At 55.6% G+C, this 18,719-nt stretch overlaps 7 protein-coding genes across 7 annotated transcripts; 2 read left to right on the plus strand and 5 right to left on the minus strand.

Annotated features, from left to right (window-relative positions):
• Positions 1-287: 287 nt before the first annotated feature.
• On the plus strand, positions 288-3,682 carry CDEST_04644 (Putative small GTP-binding protein). Its single transcript, XM_062920803.1, has 4 exons — positions 288-822; positions 1,142-2,203; positions 2,256-2,330; positions 2,386-3,682. Exons 2-4 carry the CDS (start codon positions 1,469-1,471, stop codon positions 2,482-2,484), a joined length of 909 nt encoding a protein of 302 aa, XP_062776854.1. The 5' UTR covers positions 288-822; positions 1,142-1,468; the 3' UTR covers positions 2,485-3,682.
• A 1-nt stretch (position 3,683) lies between these two features.
• CDEST_04645 (Putative carboxylesterase, type B, carboxylesterase type B, active, alpha/Beta hydrolase) lies at positions 3,684-5,839 on the minus strand. Its single transcript, XM_062920804.1, has 2 exons — positions 4,220-5,839; positions 3,684-4,116 (listed from the first exon to the last, which is right to left on the minus strand). Exons 1-2 carry the CDS (start codon positions 5,796-5,798, stop codon positions 3,932-3,934), a joined length of 1,764 nt encoding a protein of 587 aa, XP_062776855.1. The 5' UTR covers positions 5,799-5,839; the 3' UTR covers positions 3,684-3,931.
• Positions 5,840-6,388: 549 nt separating this feature from the next.
• On the minus strand, positions 6,389-9,180 carry CDEST_04646 (Putative ELO family protein). Its single transcript, XM_062920805.1, has 5 exons — positions 8,277-9,180; positions 8,152-8,221; positions 7,886-8,098; positions 6,833-7,833; positions 6,389-6,631 (listed from the first exon to the last, which is right to left on the minus strand). Exons 1-4 carry the CDS (start codon positions 8,697-8,699, stop codon positions 7,505-7,507), a joined length of 1,035 nt encoding a protein of 344 aa, XP_062776856.1. The 5' UTR covers positions 8,700-9,180; the 3' UTR covers positions 6,389-6,631; positions 6,833-7,504.
• Positions 9,181-10,687: 1,507 nt separating this feature from the next.
• On the plus strand, positions 10,688-12,023 carry CDEST_04647 (Putative cytochrome c oxidase, subunit Va/VI). Its single transcript, XM_062920806.1, has 4 exons — positions 10,688-11,066; positions 11,282-11,327; positions 11,419-11,536; positions 11,682-12,023. Exons 1-4 carry the CDS (start codon positions 10,864-10,866, stop codon positions 11,801-11,803), a joined length of 489 nt encoding a protein of 162 aa, XP_062776857.1. The 5' UTR covers positions 10,688-10,863; the 3' UTR covers positions 11,804-12,023.
• Positions 12,024-12,329: 306 nt separating this feature from the next.
• On the minus strand, positions 12,330-17,007 carry CDEST_04648 (Putative chromo/chromo shadow domain, Chromo-like domain superfamily protein). Its single transcript, XM_062920807.1, has 4 exons — positions 16,813-17,007; positions 13,626-16,763; positions 13,415-13,576; positions 12,330-13,364 (listed from the first exon to the last, which is right to left on the minus strand). Exons 1-4 carry the CDS (start codon positions 16,987-16,989, stop codon positions 12,504-12,506), a joined length of 4,338 nt encoding a protein of 1,445 aa, XP_062776858.1. The 5' UTR covers positions 16,990-17,007; the 3' UTR covers positions 12,330-12,503.
• A 1-nt stretch (position 17,008) lies between these two features.
• Positions 17,009-17,672, minus strand: CDEST_04649 (uncharacterized protein). Its single transcript, XM_062920808.1, has 2 exons — positions 17,435-17,672; positions 17,009-17,244 (listed from the first exon to the last, which is right to left on the minus strand). The coding sequence occupies exons 1-2, from the start codon at positions 17,435-17,437 to the stop codon at positions 17,098-17,100; spliced, it is 150 nt and encodes a 49-aa protein (XP_062776859.1). The 5' UTR covers positions 17,438-17,672; the 3' UTR covers positions 17,009-17,097.
• Positions 17,673-17,676: 4 nt separating this feature from the next.
• On the minus strand, positions 17,677-18,706 carry CDEST_04650 (Putative transmembrane emp24 domain-containing protein). Its single transcript, XM_062920809.1, has 3 exons — positions 18,428-18,706; positions 18,184-18,372; positions 17,677-18,128 (listed from the first exon to the last, which is right to left on the minus strand). Exons 1-3 carry the CDS (start codon positions 18,578-18,580, stop codon positions 17,838-17,840), a joined length of 633 nt encoding a protein of 210 aa, XP_062776860.1. The 5' UTR covers positions 18,581-18,706; the 3' UTR covers positions 17,677-17,837.
• Between the last annotated feature and the right edge of the window lie 13 nt (positions 18,707-18,719).

An 18,719-nucleotide genomic window follows, 5' to 3' on the forward strand; every position in this document is an offset into this window, starting at 1 on the left:
GGGCCCATCCACGACCTCTGACTGGCCACTGCCCCCCCCCCCCCCCCTGTCGCACCTCCCTCGATCTGCCATAAGCGCCATGGCTGGAGAGGCCCTGACTTGCCGTTTCCCTGCGTTTCCTGCGTTTCCTGCGTTGGCGTCCCTCACTAAAACTCCGCCGGGCACTAACCACGCTGCACTTGTGTTGCACAGATGCTGCTGCGCTGAGGGAAGGGCGGGCCCATCCCCTCCGTCCCCTCTCTTCCCGCGTCCAGCACCAAAACACACACACACACACAGCGAGCGGCACAACACAACATAACACAACATAACGCAACACAACACAACACGGGCACACGTCGTCTCACAAGCACAGGCACCACAACTCACCACAATACCTCTCCTGGATCCCGTCTTATCCAATCCCCCTGGCACATTCACAACTCGACCGCCCTGTCGCTTGACATTGACATGCACGCTGCTTGGCTGCATCTCCGCTAATCCATCCCCATCCCCATCACCCCGTTCTGCCCTGGCCCGTTTCGGTACATTCCATGACCGTGACCTCGTTCTGCCACTGCGCACCGCACCGCCGCATCTCATCGACATCCAGACCCGTCGATACCTGACCGTCCACTCGCCTTGTCTTGCCTTACGGTCCACGGAAAACCACTTACCTGGCTTTTCATTCCCCTCCTCATCCGCTCTGATCAGTTCTCAAACGAGAAGACAGACGAGGCCGTCGTCTTCGTCGTTATTGTCGTCGTTGTCTAGACCCGCCTCGACAACTGGTCACTCTTAGTCCCAGCCAAACCACTGCAACTCTCCGTCGATCAACTACTGGTACGTTCGTTTCGTCCAATACAGCGCCTTTTTTGTCATTGCCAGGTTCGACTCCAGCTCGAGGCGGGCAACCCCCTGCTTCAGCTCGTCGTCCAATCCCGTCTCTTTTTTCCGCACTGCACTGTGGTATGGACGGAGTACTGGTCCTTGTACCGCGCCACACACTCGTCTCTGTCCCTCTCTTTCTCCCTCCTCCTCTAGCCCCCGTGTGTGGAGAGAGATGCTAGGCGAGACATCTTTGACACTTATTCTCTCCGCCCTGCCTCACGATTCACCTCCTGCGAGCTGTGTCTACGTCGCCAATCCTAACTAGTGACAGACTCACCTGCCTGAACACCCGAAATTCGACACAGGCCTTCGTTCCCGATCGATTCCCACGCCGTCCGTGGTAGTGCCCATGAAGCTATCGTCGGGCCTCAACTGAAACCTGCCGCTTATCCCCCCCGGCCCTCTCTGTTCGCCCTCCCACTCGGCGCCGACTGCCATTTGTTCTCGTCATTTCCGAGGCGGCTGCGTTCAGCATCGTCGTCTTTTCGTCCCCTCGCTCGAGACGGACTCTCTCGTCCCGTCTCTGCGAAACTCCACGCTGGATTCCTCCACACTATCCGCGGGGTCATCGGCCCAGTTCCACGACGCAGCCGACACCATGGAGCAAGACCAGCTTGCCGCCCCGCCTCACCCAGACGACACCCTTGGCGGTTTCGATGTCTCTCCGCAGGTTGCTCAGAACAACGGTTATGACTACTCGGAGAAGCAGCGCTCCCAACCCAGCCAGTCCCTCGACCAGGGCCTCCCACAATCCCCGCGGTCCGAAGACCAACAAGCCGATCGCTACAACACACCGCCTCTGCCTATGAATGCCCCTCCCATCTCGAGGCCTGCCTCTGGTCTGTCCGGCGCTGGCGCGCAACAAAGCTACGCCGACCATGCTTCGCGCAGCAGTGCCGGCGCAGAGGCTGCCGCCAGTAACGGTCGCAACCACGTCGTAATCAAGGTCGGCATGGTGGGGGATGCGCAAATCGGCAAGACGAGTTTGATGGTCAAGTACGTCGAGGGCAGCTGGGACGAAGACTATATCCAGACACTGGGCGTCAACTTTATGGAGAAGACCATTTCGATCCGGAATACCGAGATTACCTTTTCCATCTGGGACTTGGGTGGCCAGCGCGAATTTGTCAACATGCTGCCCCTGGTCTGTAACGACGCTGTCGCCATCCTCTTCATGTTCGACCTAACGCGGAAGAGCACGCTTAACAGCATCAAGGAGTGGTATCGGCAGGGCAGGGGCTTCAACAAGACGGCCATTCCCATCCTCGTGGGCACCAAGTATGACCATTTCGTCAACTTCCCAAGGGAGGACCAAGAGGAAATCTCGAACCAGGTTGGTCGAATGAAAGCCTGCCTCGTCCCCTTCGGATAACTGACTATGCTAGGCCCGCCGGTTCGCAAAGGCAATGCGCGCTGCGTTGATCTTCTCCAGCACGAGCCATAGTATCAACGTGCAAAAGGTGAGTCTACCGAGTACCTGTAATTGCGGCTCGACCAGGGGCTGACCCGTTGTAGATCTTCAAGATTGTGCTGTCCAAAGCTTTCGACCTGAAGTGCACGATTCCCGAAATCGAAAACGTGGGAGAGCCGCTGTTGTTGTACCAGTCCTGCTGAGTACCACTCGTCGATCTCGTACAAGTCAGACCGTCCTGGCTCTTGAAGCGATGCTTTCGCATCAACCAAATCCAACTCGACTGTCGCCCACGCTCAATGGATCATGACCCATTACGTACTTACGACCTTCGATATCCAGCTGATCTCATCGGCCGAGCTACTGAAGTCCCCTCGTCCCGGCATCGGTCGGCAGTAGCCACTGCGCAAGCCTCGAGTGTGAGACCATCAGATTGCACAGAGCACCACATCTGCTCTACTTCCCGGGCTCAGTTCAAGCCCTCAAAACAATTCGACTCGTTTCCTTTTCATTTGTCACCAACATGGCCTTGCGGGCCCCATCGTAGCGCTTTCATGTCACCAGTCTGGTCATCGCGCACCGACCAAACCATACACACACACACACACACACACACACACTACTCTCCCACTCTCTGATTGCAAACGGCGTTGCACACCTCTTCAACTTTTTTTCTCAAGATTGGTAGGGAACCGGCGGTTTGGTTGGAGGTGGGACAAGATGCATTTTAGGGCCATGGGTCTGACGGGGCCTCCTTGACTTGCTCGATCTCTCGATTCCTTCTCACAGTGGGAGCGAGCCGGGGAAAGAGTAACGAGTGGAGCCTACCGTCTTGTTTCTAGGCGTAACGGCCGCTTCCAAACTGTTTCAGAGAGAGATTTTGGGCAGCAAAACTTGCTTTTTCCAACCTCATATTCCTTTTTTCTGCTTGTTTTGTTTTTCTTGACACTACTAAATCTACTAACCGCCACCCAGTTGTTGTTCATCATTCGTGGGTCTCTGTGAGAGAAGGAGAGGCGCCTGACACAAGAAAGAAAGAGACAAGAACTATGTAACAAGTAATCCACCCATGCGCGTCTTTTATTGTTGAGCCTTTCTATTTTCTCTCTGCATTTTATTTCTCATGCATTACCATTTCCCTCAGCAAGGGAATAGAGACGGTGACCTGTTGAAGGCACGAAACGATGGAGGCGGAGTATGTAATGAATACTGTGGGAGCCTTCATAACCAAGGCGGGCCATGGAACGAATTCCAGATGCCGGTTGAGAGAAACATTCCTGTAGCCTCTTTCGTGCTCTTGCAACAACGTTTGACTGACCTCAGCCACGAGGTAATTCGTGACGGGCACTCTAGCAAACATCCCATGACGAAGTTGCTCATTTGCTTCTCTACGTTTTCACTCAGGGCACGGTAGACAGAGTATGGAGGGAAACAGACCCGATGATTAGGTGAGTTAGCAGATATTTCACATTACGAAAGGATCTGAAGAGCCAACTGTTGATACGATGATTAACCCCCACATGTCGAGGCCATCCGCAGGAATGCAACCCGGCATGAATGGGGTTTGACGACCGCCAACGTGTCCACATTTGGAAGACAATGACGATTCAAGCCAAGCGCAGACTGACGACCCCTGGAGCAATCAACCGATCACGGACGCCAGTTGCCATTGAAGCTGAGCTCGACGGCGTACTTGTTCCACAGCTCCAGGCCCTCCTCGCGCCAGGTGTCCGCCTCGACGCGCGTGTAGATTGTGTTGTCGGCGAAGGTGGCGTTGAACGCCATGTTCGCCGGCTCCGAGACGGAGTACTGCGGCCACTCGGGCACTTCGGGGACTGTTCGGTCGAGGAGGGGGGGGTTAACGCGCATCCGTCTGGACAACCGGGAAAGGGACAACCGCTCCGCGCGGCGGCGCACGACATGGGAACAAAGACATACCTTTGAACGAGTTCGGGTCGCCCGTGGCGATGTACGCGATGAACTTGTCCACGATGTTTCTCGAGAGCGTCAGGTGCGACGACACGTTGCGCACGGGCGGGTTCAGCCCGTGCATGTAGTAGTCGGGCGGGAAGTTGAAGAAGTACGAGTACTCGGACGAGTGCGTCGAGAACCCGGGCGCGAGGGCGTTCTTGACGATGGGTATGTCGGTCGGGTTCGTGTCGAAGCGGTAGCTGTAAGCGGGGATCCCGGCCCGGGCCCATTCGCGCGCCGTCAGCCGCCGGCCACTGACCTGCGCGTAGTCACCGAAGATGGCGGCCACCCTGCGGTACTGCGCGCCACAGGTCATGTTGGCGTCGCGCAGGGCGGCGCAGAAGACGTCGTTGGCCGGATCGGGGCTGACGGGCAGCGAGTAAGGCGGGTTGGGGCCGTTGACGGGGTACGCGGCCAGGAGCTCCTGGATGGTCGAAGGCCTCGCGACGGGGAAGCTGGCTTGGAGGACGAATGCGGCCTCGGCCTCGGTTTCTAAGCCGGGGGCGATCGAGTTGACCGACAACAAGCCCTCGTCGTTGTTGGCGCCGACGATGACGGACACGGGGGCGATGTCGCCCTCGAGCATTTGCCACGTGGGGGGCTTCTGGATGAAATCTCCGTCGATACTCGGCCACCAGGCGGGAACCGGGGCTGATCTGGCGGCGCCCAAAATTACTTCCGCGGGAGCCTCGCGAATGCAGTCCAAAGTGTGGTCCGCATCGGCGCAGCCCGTCGCATTCAGGACATCATTGTACGACTTCAGGATGTTTGGGTGCGTAGGGAACAGCATATTCGTGATGAAGCCTGCGCTGCCGCTTACGAGGATGCCTCCTCTGAACAGCTCCTCGGCGCCCTTGCCGCCGTATGCGAGGATCTGGTGCCCGATGGAAATGGCGCCGGCGGACTGGCCCCATAGTGTGACCTTGCTCGGGTCGCCGCCAAAAGCCGCGATGTTCTCCTTGATCCAGTGCAGGGCCTGCCGTTGGTCTTTGAGGCCGAGGTTCGTGACGCCCTCCGCGGCGGCTTGGTAACCACCCGGGAAGCCGAAGAAGCCGAGACGGTAGTTGATGGTGATGGCGATGATCGGGGTGCCGTTCTCGACCGAGTCTCGGATGACGTAGGATGTGTTGGTGTTCCCATCTACACCGGAGCCACCGGTGAAGCTGCCGCCGTGTATCCATACAACAACGGGCAGCTTCGAGGACGGGGTCGTTCCAGCAGGCCGGACAATGTTCAGGTTCAGGCAGTCCTCGCCGAGAGTGGCACCAACAGCTTCCAGAACACCTTTGTAGGAATCGGCATAGCAAGCAATGGTATAGCGAGTGGCATCGCGGACGCCGGTCCAGGACTCGGTCAGGGGTACGGGGTTACGGAGACGGGGGCCGAGGGCGTACGGGATGCCGAGAAACAGGTCTTGGCCAAACTCGGGAAGATGACGGCCTTCGTAGGTTCCGTTGAGCGTTCTGGCTGTTGGGACTGTGGGAGAGCATGCCGCTCTCGCGAGCAGCGTGAACAGGAACAGGACGAGGCTGACAAGGAGCACCATTGTGTTCTTGGATTGGCGCTTCAGAAGATGGTAACGTGCGGGTTGGGAAAAAAGTTGTGTCTTCACTCAACGTGGACTTCGGATCATCTTTATAGAGATTGACCATGGCGGCCACACAGATAGACAGATAATCGAGGTAAAACGTAGCTTTCAAACCATCGACCGGGTAAATCCTACAACAGACCTTGTCAGACTGTTCAATAGTTCATGAAAACTTGGCATCACTGCGCGTCGTGGCGTCATGAAATGGCGCAGAGGATCATGGCGTTCGAGATGTTTGGGTTAGGGCGTGCCCGCAGACGCAGTAGATGCCATACCGAAAGCGCGGGGTTGCATGCATATAGCTTGTTCTCTTGCATGTAGGAGTCTCGCGTGTGAATCCCACCAGTCCGGAAGGTGGAATCAACACCAAGGGTGCGAACCGGGTAAATTGCGCAAGCCTCCATTGGTTGGTGTTCATGCGGGAAGACGGCCCGCGAAGTCGGTTTGGGAGCGATGTTGGAACGGTGGCTGCGTTGAAGTTGAACTTGGGGGCTGAGTATCTCCAGCCGAACACGATGAGTTGCATGTAGATCCAAAGGAGATTCATTACGCCTCGAACGGATGATGACATGCATGCCCCTTCCAGCGATCTGGTCTTCGAGCCGGAAGACGTGCGTCTGAGGCTAGTCTCATTCTTCCATGTCCACAAAGTCGTCAAATTTCACATTGCGGCATGTATAGACACCGGAGCGGTATGCTCAAAGTCATCGTATTTCCCTCTACTTATTATCCTCCATGTCCGGTCCTCGAACGTCGAACGTCGAACTTCGCCAAGCTCGGCAAGCAACACCCTGAGGATAGTTAGCCACATATCGTCCCAATGATTTTCCTCAAAACATTTGGAATCGCCCATGAATCAGATGTGATCAAACGTGTTCTCAGCACCCGCACGAATTGTGCGTCTGAGTGAGCTGGGTATAACGCGAGTTACTCATCATTTGGGGGGGGGGGGGGGGGGGGGGGGGGGGGGACGGGAAAATGCAATAACGTACCATTGAGGACTGCTGTGTGGCCGGGGTTGACCACAGCCCTGCTCAAAGGGTAGCTGGATGGATGCCTGAGAGTCCGTCGACTTGTCACCGACCAAGAGCAGGTTGGCTGCATCGCCGTAAAAAGTATTAGTATCAAGCGGCGGCGCCGGCCTCCAAGTCGAGGCGACAACCGCTCCATCTATAACACAAGAAGCACAAGAGAAATTACAACTGTTCTAGGTGCGTTTCCTCCCGGGTGAAAGCGCGGCACTTGCTGACCACCCAGGGGTCGTTTCGTCCATTGCAAATGATACCCACCGACCGAAGCCAACCCCGAGTTCGCCAAAGGCACACAAACATACAAACGTCGTCAGCCTCCCAAATCGTCATACACGTCCAACTATGAGCTTGCTGCTCACCACAGCAGGCCTCCTTTTTGGGTTTCAAAGCGTTCCTCGCCAGCCGTGCGAGAACGATGCAGTAATACACAGTTGTGAAAAAAGAGCCGCGCGCGCCTGCAACGGTCGCCATCGGTGCGCGGCCGGGGGCATGCCTTCAAGCCAAGAATATTTTTCTCTCCAGATCCAAACGTGTAAGCCGTCAAGATTTCCGGCACAGAAACCCCCAAATGCCTGTACGGTCATTCGCATATATACATTCCACACCGTGGATGGCATTCGAGATGCCAGAGTCTTACGCCTTGCGGGATCGGGGCGCAGAGCCGTTGGCCTTGGCTCCGCTGGCCTTGGCGTTGCCGTTGGAGTGGGCAGCGACGGCCGAGGCAACGTTGTGGGGGTCGGGAAGGGGAGCTTGGCTCATGCGGCGGAGAGACTTGCGGGTCTGCGACTTGCCGCCCTTCTTGTAGGTCGCAAGGTAGAAGGAGATGAAGAGGACAAGGTAGGAGCTGAGGATGCCGATACCAGCAAAAGCAGCAAACTCCTCACCAGCACACTTGCCGGCATTGGGCATCCAGGGGAAGTAGGTCGAGGTGAAGTAGGTGTAGGAGGCGAAGTAAACGAAGCCTTTGGCTGTCAGCATACGTCCAGGGACATTGGACTGTTGTTTGGGACCTACCGAGATCGATGATGAACTGGATGATCTGGAAACGAGTGACCCACTCCTTCCACCAGATGCGGACGCCGCGCGCGCTCTGGAAGTAGTACCAGTACATGACGACGTGAACGCCGAGGTTGAGGGTGATGGGAACCCACGAGACGGCAGTGGAGCCAATCAGCTGGGTGTAGCAGAGGAGAGCAGTCGCGCCGTGGTGGTAACAGTGGAGAAACGCTGCGGGTTTGTTAGTGTTGAGTTTCACACGGCCAGGATGGTCTTTGGCATACTCAGGGGCTTCTTCTTGAGGAAGAGGAACACGGTGTCCAGCAACTCGAGGTATTTGGTCAAGTATGTCATCTGGCGCGGTCAGTCAGTCAGTTGCGGAAAGCCATACGAATACTAGTGGGCTCACGTAATAGAGGACAACGAGGGGCTGGGTCCAACCGCCCTCGGCGTCACAGATGGCATGGAAGATGCCTCCGCGCACAACGGTCGGCAGGAGCTCCTCAATGTAGAGGGCGAGAAGACCGGCGCTGATGAGGGTGAGGAACAGGTTGTGGGCGAGGAAGAGACCCTTGAGCTTGTAGGGCTCACGGTTGCGCATCCACTCGCGACCGCCAAAAATGATGGTGTAGTAGATGATGACGAAGATGCCGGCCTGCTTGATCGTGGACATGGGCGTGACGCCAGGCACGAACCTGAACTCGCTCACCGGGTAGCCGACGATGGGGGTCCAGACCTTGTCGAGCAAAGGCCATAGGTGGATGCCAAAGGGACGGTCGAGGGTGGGCAGAGGCAATTGCTCGTAGAAGGAGGAGGGGGCTTGGGTCGCCATCTTGAGGGTAGTTCTCTTCGAGTTGGAGGGAACGAGGTTGAGGAACTGGCGCGACGGTCTCCTTGCGAAGATTTCCGACAAGAACTTTGGTTGCGACCGTGCGTCTCGATGCGGGTTGCCCTGGTGGACTCGACGCGGAAGATGCGGATCTTCTGATGGCAGATGGGGTAGGCGTTGAGCAATGCACGCGGCGCGGCGGCAGAGCGTCGATCGACACGACCCAAAAAGAGGCAGAGCCTAAGGAGTGACGAGAAGCAACGAGAAAAGAAAAAAGAGACAAGTTGCAGCAAACACTCGACACGCCGCGGGACACCCGGTGACAAGAGTCGGTCTGGAGAGTAAGAGGAAGGGAGGAGACGGAGGAGGAGGTGATCAGACAACAAGATATCGTCAAACGCCACGGCACACGAGTCGGTTTATGAGGAGAAGGAAGGAAGGACGGGAGGGCCGATGGGAGTAGCGATGCGAAAAGTTGTTGAACTGTCAAAAGGGGAAAATTCCTATCGAGAAGGTCCAGGTACCCTGTACTTAGTTGCGCTGCCATTTTCGCGGCCCTCATTTGATCGTGCAGCATGTGATTCCCTGTCAGGCCTTGGTACGGCCAATCAGAAGCGGTGCCTGGGCCAATGCTCATTTGGGCACCTGGCCGCTGTTCAAGGTTCCAAGGCACAAATGGCATAGTGTGCCCTGCACGTGACCCTGTCTTTTCTATGTCATCGGCCGCCATGCTGCTGTAAAGAACCCGGGGAAGCCTTAGTACCTATGTATTTACAGGGAGCAGCGGCCTACCGATCCAAGCTACCTAGTTACCTACCAATTGGGACTACGTTCATGTGTCTGGATAGAATCTCCGGCTGGGCGTTACGCTGTTGGCTGTATGCCTCAGTGCCTGCGGCCTGGCATCTAATTAGAGAGAGGACATCACTGCCTCTGCGTGCTGCAAAATGACGCTGTTGAGTCCTTCTGGTCTTGCGCTGGACCGCTGGAGGAGCTAGCCTTGGACAACAAGGTCGATCGAGTTGGCAGGTCGGGCCAACCCACTGCCAACCCGGCCTAGCCCCAAAACAACTGTCACGGCCGCAGGTACCCGGTACCTCAAGGTTCGTGATGCAGCTTGCAATCTCGGAAGTTTAGGCTACGTTGCCCAATTGCAAACACTGACAGCGGGCGACGAGAGTCAGTTCCCGTCGCCTCGATGTGAGAAGAGGGTCGGTTGAAAAATCGTGCCTCGGCCCCGGCCAATTGACCTGGAGACGAACCGAACGACTCCTCCCATACAAAAGAGCGCAGGACGTTTTGGATGCCGTCACAATCTCCGGCATCTTGGTTCCGGCCCGGCCCCGTGTTTTCTTCTCCCCTCCCACCCCAATCAACTTTACCCCTTGAGATGAAGGCTGAGCGACCTGTCAACCAACTGCAGCATGTCATTTGATGTAAGGTACCATTCAATGGGTGTGGTGGTGGTGGTGGTGGTGGCGATAGGATGGGACGGAAGACCGGTGCAATTGAGTCTTGAATCGCCTCCCATCTCCGGTCCGCGGGGAGAGGTTGCAGTTGGACTTTCTTTAGATGCTTATCTATCCCCAATCCAAATGCACACCCGGCAAGCCCCACGGGGCATGTCCCGGTGAGCTGTCACGCACAGCGAAGTGAAGAGATACCACACACCGCACCTTTCAAGCTTGAAAAGTTCGTGGCTTGGGGAACCAGTCAGAGATGGTAGGATGGGTATTACCACTTTTAGACTCGGGGGGAACCGTTCAGTGTGGCCTGATGATGGGCTTGCGTGCGAAGCAACTGTGGCACTGTGCTTCTGCACGCTGCCTCCCCGCCAATACTGTCCGAGTCAATCTCAATTCGTACGGCCTGGAGCTCAGCTCCCTCTCATCCTCCTTCCAACGCAACACCACCTGCAGTTGAGCTAAGGCTTAGTCATCCAATCAAAATCTCGCAGAATCCAATCCTTTTTCGTGCCTAACAACGCTCACCATCATCCGACTCAATCCCGAACGAAACGCCCATAGCTTCGCGCGCAAAAAATAAATAAAAAAAACCCTCTCCCACGTCACACAGCCCGCCCGCGAACAACCCAACGTCCGCATCGGTCCTTTTCTCCCCTTCGGCAGTCCCGCCTCCTGTAATCGAATCTCACCAGTCTCCGAAAATGTCTGCCTCCATCCTCCGCGTCGCCGCTCGCGGCTCGACCACCCTCTTCCGTGCGAACCCCATCCGCCAGCCTCTCGTCGCCCGTTCCGGCATGCTCCTGCCCGCCATCGCGGGTGTCCCGGCCGCCAACACCTTCAGCACCAGCTCCCGCCTCCGCTCCGGCGACCACGCCGAGGAGACCTTTGAGGAGTTCAGCGCGAGGTGAGTTGTTGGAAAATTGCCCCAGATTCTTGGTTGAGTTCGGGGGTCGGAGGGGGCGGTATCTTTGGCAAGACGACAGGGAAGATAGGGATGGCTGGAGAGGACCGAACCCGACAATCATGCCACCATCGCCCCTCTTCCGCGCGACAAAGCCATTGAGAGCCCTCGGCCCATTAATCCGATTGACAATTGGCATCGCTGACGTTTGGCAACAGATTTGAGAAGGAATTCGATGGCGTCCAGGACGTTTTCGAGCTTCAGGTACGCAGCGGGCCTCGGGATCTGAACCCAGTTCCGACAAAAGTGGTCTGATGGGAACGAGGCTGACTCCTTTTTTCTCCTCGCATAACAGCGCAACCTCAACAACGCCTTCGCCTACGATTTGGTCCCCTCCCCCTCCGTCGTCGCCGCCGCCCTCAAGGCCGCCCGTCGTGTCAACGACTTCGCTACCGCCGTCCGCATTTTCGAGGGTACGCCATCCCCCCCACCCCCCGTTTGCATCCATGCATCGCTTTCGCAGGCCCGAGCAACCTGACCTCATGCTGCGAAACGATGCAACCCAAAAATGATGCACAATTGACTGCGACATAAACTAACAACTTCCCTCCCTCACAGGCGTCAAGGCCAAGGTCGAGAACAAGGGTCAGTACGAGCAGTACCTCGAGGAGCTCAAGTCCCTGAGGGAAGAGCTCGGCGTCCCTCTGAAGGAGGACATCTACCCCGAGGAGAAGAACTAAACGTTCTCGCGATCTAAAACGACCGGGGAGATCAAAGCAGGGCAAACCGTCTAACCGGATTCGAGTCCTTGGATACGGCTGGGATGCGAGTCCCGGCCGGGCCAGAATCAACCATGAACCAAACTTGTATATTCTACAGGGGAGTGAAAGAGGAAAGAAGGGAAGAGCAAACCCTACAGAGTCTGCTTGCCGCGCGCGTGTGTGTGTGTGTCTTGTGTGAAGTCGATAGAATGGGAGGGAGTTTTCTGGTAGTGTGATCTCAATCAAATCCCATGTACCATCTTACCGCTGTTCCCAATGCCATTGGACCAACTCTACACGTTCTACGACCATCAACGACGCTGATGAATGGGCATCGTGTGAATCAAGCAATTGAGTCAATTCTGTGGGGAAAACATTGGAACCTGCGTTCGACATTCGGGAACGTGACGTCTCGATGCGTCCCAGTCAGCTGCCTTCAACCGCAGTCACCGTGGCAATATTTTTGTTGCTCACAGGGCACGGACGTGGCCACATTTCCTGCTATGAGTGTTACTTCTTTTATTTGTATCTAGCTCATCGGAAAGGCTAAAGCCAAGCATCACACCTTCCCCCTCCCTCCATGGTATCTTTCACGCGGTCATCCATGACCTCAGTACATACAAACATGATATGGTCCTCTCCGATGACCCGGACCTCAGTCCCAATTTGCACAACCCCCTTAGTCTCGAAGGTGGCCCCATCTACCGTTGGCCGGCGTGTTGAAGAACTGGAGGCCCGCAGCAGGCGTGCTCCCGGTCGACTCGTGAGGCGTGGGCGAAGTTCCTCTACTAGCCGAACCACCCGCGGCGCGTCCCGTTCTCGGGCTCATCATGCCCAGTCTCGGACTCCGGGGCACGCTCTGCTGCCTCGTCTCCCTTCGTCCGTTCTTAAGCGCCCGCAGCTCCTTCTCAATACGCGCAAGCTCCTTCTCGCGGTCCTTGGAGATGGCCTGGGTTTCGGCAATCTGCCGCTGCATCTCCTTGACCTGCTCTCCGGCGTTGACATTCTGGACCTGCGCCAGACTACCCACCGCTGACTTCCGCAGTAACTCAACCTGCTCCTTGAGCTCGCGGTTTTCCCGTGTCAACTCGCTGTTAGCGTGGTTAGCCGTCTGATATGCATCTCTGGCATATCCTAGCTCGCCATCACGGCTTTCGAGCTTCTTCTCCAACTCAGCAATCTTTCCCAAAGCTTTCTCAAGTTCCGCCGTCTTCTCCTTGAAGGTCTCAATAGCGACAGTGCCGGCATTAATGAGAGCCTCTTCGAGGATTGCACTTTTCTTCTTGAGTTCCTCTTCCAATGTTTTTGCCTTATCCTGCCAGACATGAGTCTCCTCCCAGGCTTTCCCCTCGTTTTGCTGAGCATCATCACGCAGAGATTCAAATTGGCTCCGCTCCCGAAGCGCGGCCATGTGTCTTTCTTGTATAAGGTTGATGGTTTTGTCATGGCTCTTAACCCTCTTTGCGAGATTGGTGATGTGCTTCCGAAGGTTGATCTCCAAGGCTGTTTTCTCCTCCAACTGATGCTCGAGTTCGGAGATCTACAACGGTTACTTAGTATTGCCAGTGTTTACAAGCACAAGAGGCGTACCTTGGTTGACAAAGAGTCTAGGTAGCCCTGAGTCGTTTGGACATGCACCCGGGATGGATCAGGGTTGAGGTGGCTGTGAACTGCCGCGTCGATGTCGCCAGAAACTTGTTCAGGTGAACGACTCACACGCAGGCGCTTGACGACTTGTTGCGACCCGTCATCCTAAACCCACGCATTAGTTGGCGGCTGTGTCTCCAAAAGAAAAACTCACGGCTTTGCGTTTGCGGGTCGACAGCTCCTCCGCTGAGGGAGGTATTTGGTTGTGGGACTGAGTGCTAGAGTAAAAGTCGAGAACGTTCGATGGAATAAGCTCAGGCTCCCATCCAAAGCCAGGGTCAGGGTCGATTGCTTGGTTTGCGAGTAGAGAGGCAAAGTTATCAATCATCTCGCCCTGTTCATCGTTGGCAACGAGAGCCCTTGCCTGGAACAAGGCGATAAGGAGTGCATTCTGCCTCTCCAAGCCCTCAAGCTCTGCTGGCATCATCAACTCGAGGTGCTCGATGGAGCACGTCGTCATGAGTCTAATCAGCATCGGCTTCTTGCCGCTCATCTCAGCCCACCGACCCAAGATGTCCGTTTGCAGGATGCCGTTGTCGAAGCCAATGACGACGTCGAAGTCGCTCAAATCGTCGACAAGGGGCTGCTCTGAATATACAAGAACGACAAGCAAGGAGTGCTCTTCCCGACTTTCGAGCTCGTGCAGGCCCTTGAGAGAGTACGCCATGTCCCCGGTTCCGACCACAGCCTCGAGATAACCGACAATGTTGATGTCGCGCACGACAATGAGAATTTTCTTGTGACTCGTCTGCAGTCGCTCAAGAAATCGACCGACGAAGAAGAATTTGCTGTTGGTACCCATGGCGTGCTTCTTAAGCTCGACTGCCGATAAGGCGTCGATTGAAGGGCCATCGAGGGTCACAGGCATGTCGCAGATGTTGCGGAGCTGATCAAACAGTCTTCCAACTGCTTCCACTGTGGCTTTGTCGGGCAAGCCCTCGTCGGACTGCAATGCGAGGTTGAACTGCTCGATTTCGCGCTTGTATGCCGTCATCGTGCTCAGATAGAGCGGGCGGATATTCGCCGGGAATGACACAGTTACCAAATATTCGTTTTGATCTACCGCTGCCGGAGGGGCTGAAAGATATGGCTCCTCAACGTCGGGTGATGTCACGGTGCTCTTCCCTCCTGCCGTGGTATCGTCCTCCGGCAGCAACTCCAAAGGCTGATCATCATGCTGAAGTCCGGACAACGAAAGATCTGGCTCAATCGACCTGCTGATGTCTGAAGGCGAAATGGTGGTAGGGAGTTGGTCCGCGGACTCGGGGGGCATAAGATTGCCGGGGAAGATGTCACCCATACTGGCTGTTCGAGGCGCGTCATCGACCGGAGCCTCGATTGCTGGGCCAGAAGGGACGCTGGACAAGGCAGGCATTTCTGTGGATGAAGTAACCGGCTCTCCCATCCAATCACTAGAAATAGGGGGCTGCGAGTGGATGTGCATAGAGCCCGAGAATGCCTGATCGGCGGCGTCCGTGATTGCAGGGTCATCTTCGTGATGTTGCACCAGAACGGTTGTAGGACTGGTCAAGCCACCCTCGGTCAACGTTCCTTGTAAAGCAGCCTCCTGTATTCTCATAAGCTCCTCAATAGCCGACAGCGGTTCGTCGCTGGATGCATCCATGGTGAAAGGTGGGGCTATGGGTTGGTTGCGGCGCCCCCCGTCTTGTGAGTTATAGGGTGAAGAAAGGTTAGGTGGTGATCGGCTTTCAAAGCACGTTTGAAAGCTGTCGTTTTCTGAGTGCTCGTCCTCGTCCTCGTCACGTTGGGGTATCGCAGACGATCGATTCAGCTGTCGACTGGAAATTCCGGCGTCAGAATTGTCGGGTCGAGAAGAGCCTGAACTAGTAGGTCCGGTGTTGAGACGCTGCTTTCGTGAAGGCTTGCGCCGGATAGTGTCGGGAATTACACGGTCTTCAGCACTGCTGCTACTCAACCCAATCTGGCTTGCAGAAATGTCAGGTAGGGGCGCGACGACTTGCGCAAGTTGCGTGTTCTGACTGCGAGCGTTCTGCGTGTCCGAACAAGCAATGATCTGCTCCGCTGCCCTCTCGTTTTCGATGCCGGCCAAGGGACTTGAATTACTTGCAGGGGCACCGTTGGATGACGAAGATGTCTGGGAGGAAGGAATATCAAAATCAAAAGAAGGCTGTGTTTGGAAGACAGGCGTTCCGACTGCAGGCAGCCCTTGCCGGCAATATACACCAAGCGACCGATTTGTTGAATGCTCAGGTCGATATTCTGTAGTAAGGTCGTCGATCTGATGCGATGGAATCGATCTATCAGATACAGACGTCAATGAGGGGTTGCGATTGCGTGTGGCCTGTGATTGAGATGGGAGTTGGGTTGCTGGATGGGATGCCAGCTGAGACCGTGATTGTGACTGTAACTGTGACTCTAACGCCAGTCCAGTCGGTTGCTGATGCTCAGATGAGGTGGCTAAGGTTTCACCAAAAATGGGTTCCCGGCTTTGGTCAGGACTATTCTGTGTCAAAGGAATGTAACCTGACGACACTGAGTCCTGCTGACGGTTCTGAGAAGAGCGTGAAGGAGACTGCAAGGGGGTCCGATGTGCAAAGAACGGCGAGTGATGATCTGGCAAACCAAGAAGGGGAGTCTGGGAATCGGTGGTCTTGCTTAATGAGGACTGTTTTTGCGAATCGGGGATTTCACGGTCTGTTTTGGCGCTCGCCTTGTTGCTGGTAGACGACGCTAATTGATTGCTAAATTCATGTAAGTCTTGGGTGCCAAATGCCGAGTAATCCTGTGAGTCAGGAATAGTTCTTTGACTGAGGTTCTCAGTAATCAACACCTGGCTGTCTTCGTCCTCAAGGACTGAAATAGGCTGAGAGCCAAGGGCGGTTGAGCCTTGAGAATCCGATACACTGATATACTCAGAGAAATCTTGTTCTACTTTAGAGGGAATCGCCACGAAGAAAGTCGAGTTGTTGTACAGAACATCCGATGCGGCATCCGTGTGGGCGAAAGAGTCTGATGAAAGCGTAGAAGGAGCCTCGCTAAGGAGCCTTCCCCTTTTTGGTGGGTTGAGGTTTTCTTCCGAGTTCCAGAGTTGCGAGTCGTCAGACTGCGAAGTTTGAGGTCTCTTTCGCTTGCGTGGCGATTGGATGGGCTGACTGCTATCAAGCGACTCGACCGCTGGAGTGTGCGTGAATGCGTCCTCGTTTTGCGCTCCTGACTCCTCAGGGTGCGTCGTGTGGTCCTCACGATAGAGTGTGTCGAGCTTCTTCCTCCAGTCGAAAATCGCCTTTGATGTAACGTCCTTGCTCGGGGTCTGTGTAGTGTCAGGATCACCCCGCGACAAGGGTCAGCAGTGGACTTACCCAAGTAGGACGGTATCGTTCGCCGGTGTCGGGGTCGTCTTCCCAGTCCACCAAGTACTCGATGTCTGCGCCGCGCTTCCTTTCCTGAAGGATGTCCTTTATTATGTACCACTTCTCCGCGGGCTGCTTTTTGGGCTTCTTCGCGTGTTTCGAGTTATGGCGAGAACTACTCGGCATTGACAAGTCGCGATCCACCTCCAAAGAGGTGGTTGCTGTTGTGATGTACCTCGTAAGTGTGTCGCCCTCGGTTCGCGGCTCCGTGTTCTTTGTTATCTCGCTGCTTCGTCAAATGCGTTTCGAGTCGTGAGACGGGTCAAAGAGGTCTTGGAATGACCTACCCGGGTCGCAGTCGCAGACGAGGCTGCCGTTGTTATCAAAGCTCACGAAGCTCAAGCCGCCCGAGGAAGGAAGGACGGTGGCTCCACCAGCAGCCTGCCGTGGCTGGGAGCACTAGCCACAGAATCAACCAATCAAAAGGCGCGGCTGTGGTCCGTTCTCGGGCGCTCAACGGGGAAACCAAACAAGCGACAGCCTTGTTTGGGAGCTGCTTAAGTGAAGCTTCGACTAAGCTTCAGATAGGTAGATACTCTGTGGTCTTAACTAAATCACGGCAGAAACCGACCATTTAATGACGATCTTGGACACAGGCAGGATGTTTGGGCCGGCGGACGGCTATCCGGCGCTGCCTTCACGATTCCCTACGTGCCAGCCACACTCTAAGGCGCGGAATGTATCAGAGCCCGGCCTCAATGCACACGTGAAGCAGATCATATAAACAGGGACGCTCGTCGGACATTCAATGTGCATCCCGCAACCAGTGCTACTGGCCTTGACGAAGTAGGCTCCAGCCGCGGCATAGCCCCCAAGGCCTTATGAAGAAACAGCGCTGAAATTCTGGTCGTCGTTTTTATCTCATACCGTGGACCACATCATGTCTCTTTTGCTTGTGATATGCACCGAGTACCTGGTGACTCCGTTTCCCTCGCGCCGCACGAAATCCAGATTTAACTTTTGAGATTGCTCCTCTATACGTAGCCCTTGCGAGCTCCTTGAAAGAAGAAGCGGACAATAAACACTTGCAGAGCTCCCATCAGCACGATCAAAGCGCACTGAATCATGCTGAAGTTGATGATGCGGCCCTCGGTGCTGCGAACAGTGCTGAAGTTTCGGTTCTCTCTGGTGCGGAAGTATTTCTGGCCCCTGGAGATGGTCGAGAGCTGACCGGAGAGCTTGAAGATGGTTTCCTCGAGAGTTGTGTGCTGTTCAGGAGAGGCGCCCTGCTTGGCGGGGAGCTGGGCGCGAACCTCGTTCTCGACCTGTAAGGAGCTCTGGTCAGCATTGTGTGCTGGATGGGGAATCGGGATGACGTACGGCAATCTCAAAGTCGACGAACTTCTCGGCGAAGGTGCTCATCTCGTTGTTAAAACAGAACTCGTAGTCGCCCAGCTGTTGGGCCGTGAAGACAAAGTCGCCCTGGCGTTCCTTAGCTCCATCCAGAATGATCTTGTTGCCTGGTCCCGTCACGACGTAGTCGACGTCGAAAGAGCCACCAGATTGAACCTATACATATGGTATTAATATGTTGCCGAAGAGGCAGATATCGCTGTCGACGTACGGCAAAGTAGAAAGCAATCTTCTCGTTCTCCTTCTGGGTCTTGGCGTAGAAGCAGGCCTTCTCGTTGGCATGAAGCTTGTAGGTCAGTGCCGTGGCAGCCGCCTGGGAAATGAAGCAGGCGAGAAGCCCGCAGGCAATAGCGGACACCCTCATGATGTGTTGCGTGGGAGTCTGGGGGGGCGCGCGTGAGGGTATCGATCGTCGACTCTTGATGCAGGGGATTGTGGACAAGCTGTCGCCAAAAAGGGTCACTTAGAACGGGCCACGATTGAAAGTTCGGCGCGCGGAAAAT

This window comes from Colletotrichum destructivum, chromosome 3 (assembly GCF_034447905.1).
Source record: "Colletotrichum destructivum chromosome 3, complete sequence".
In the NCBI taxonomy this organism is placed as follows: domain Eukaryota; kingdom Fungi; phylum Ascomycota; class Sordariomycetes; order Glomerellales; family Glomerellaceae; genus Colletotrichum; species Colletotrichum destructivum.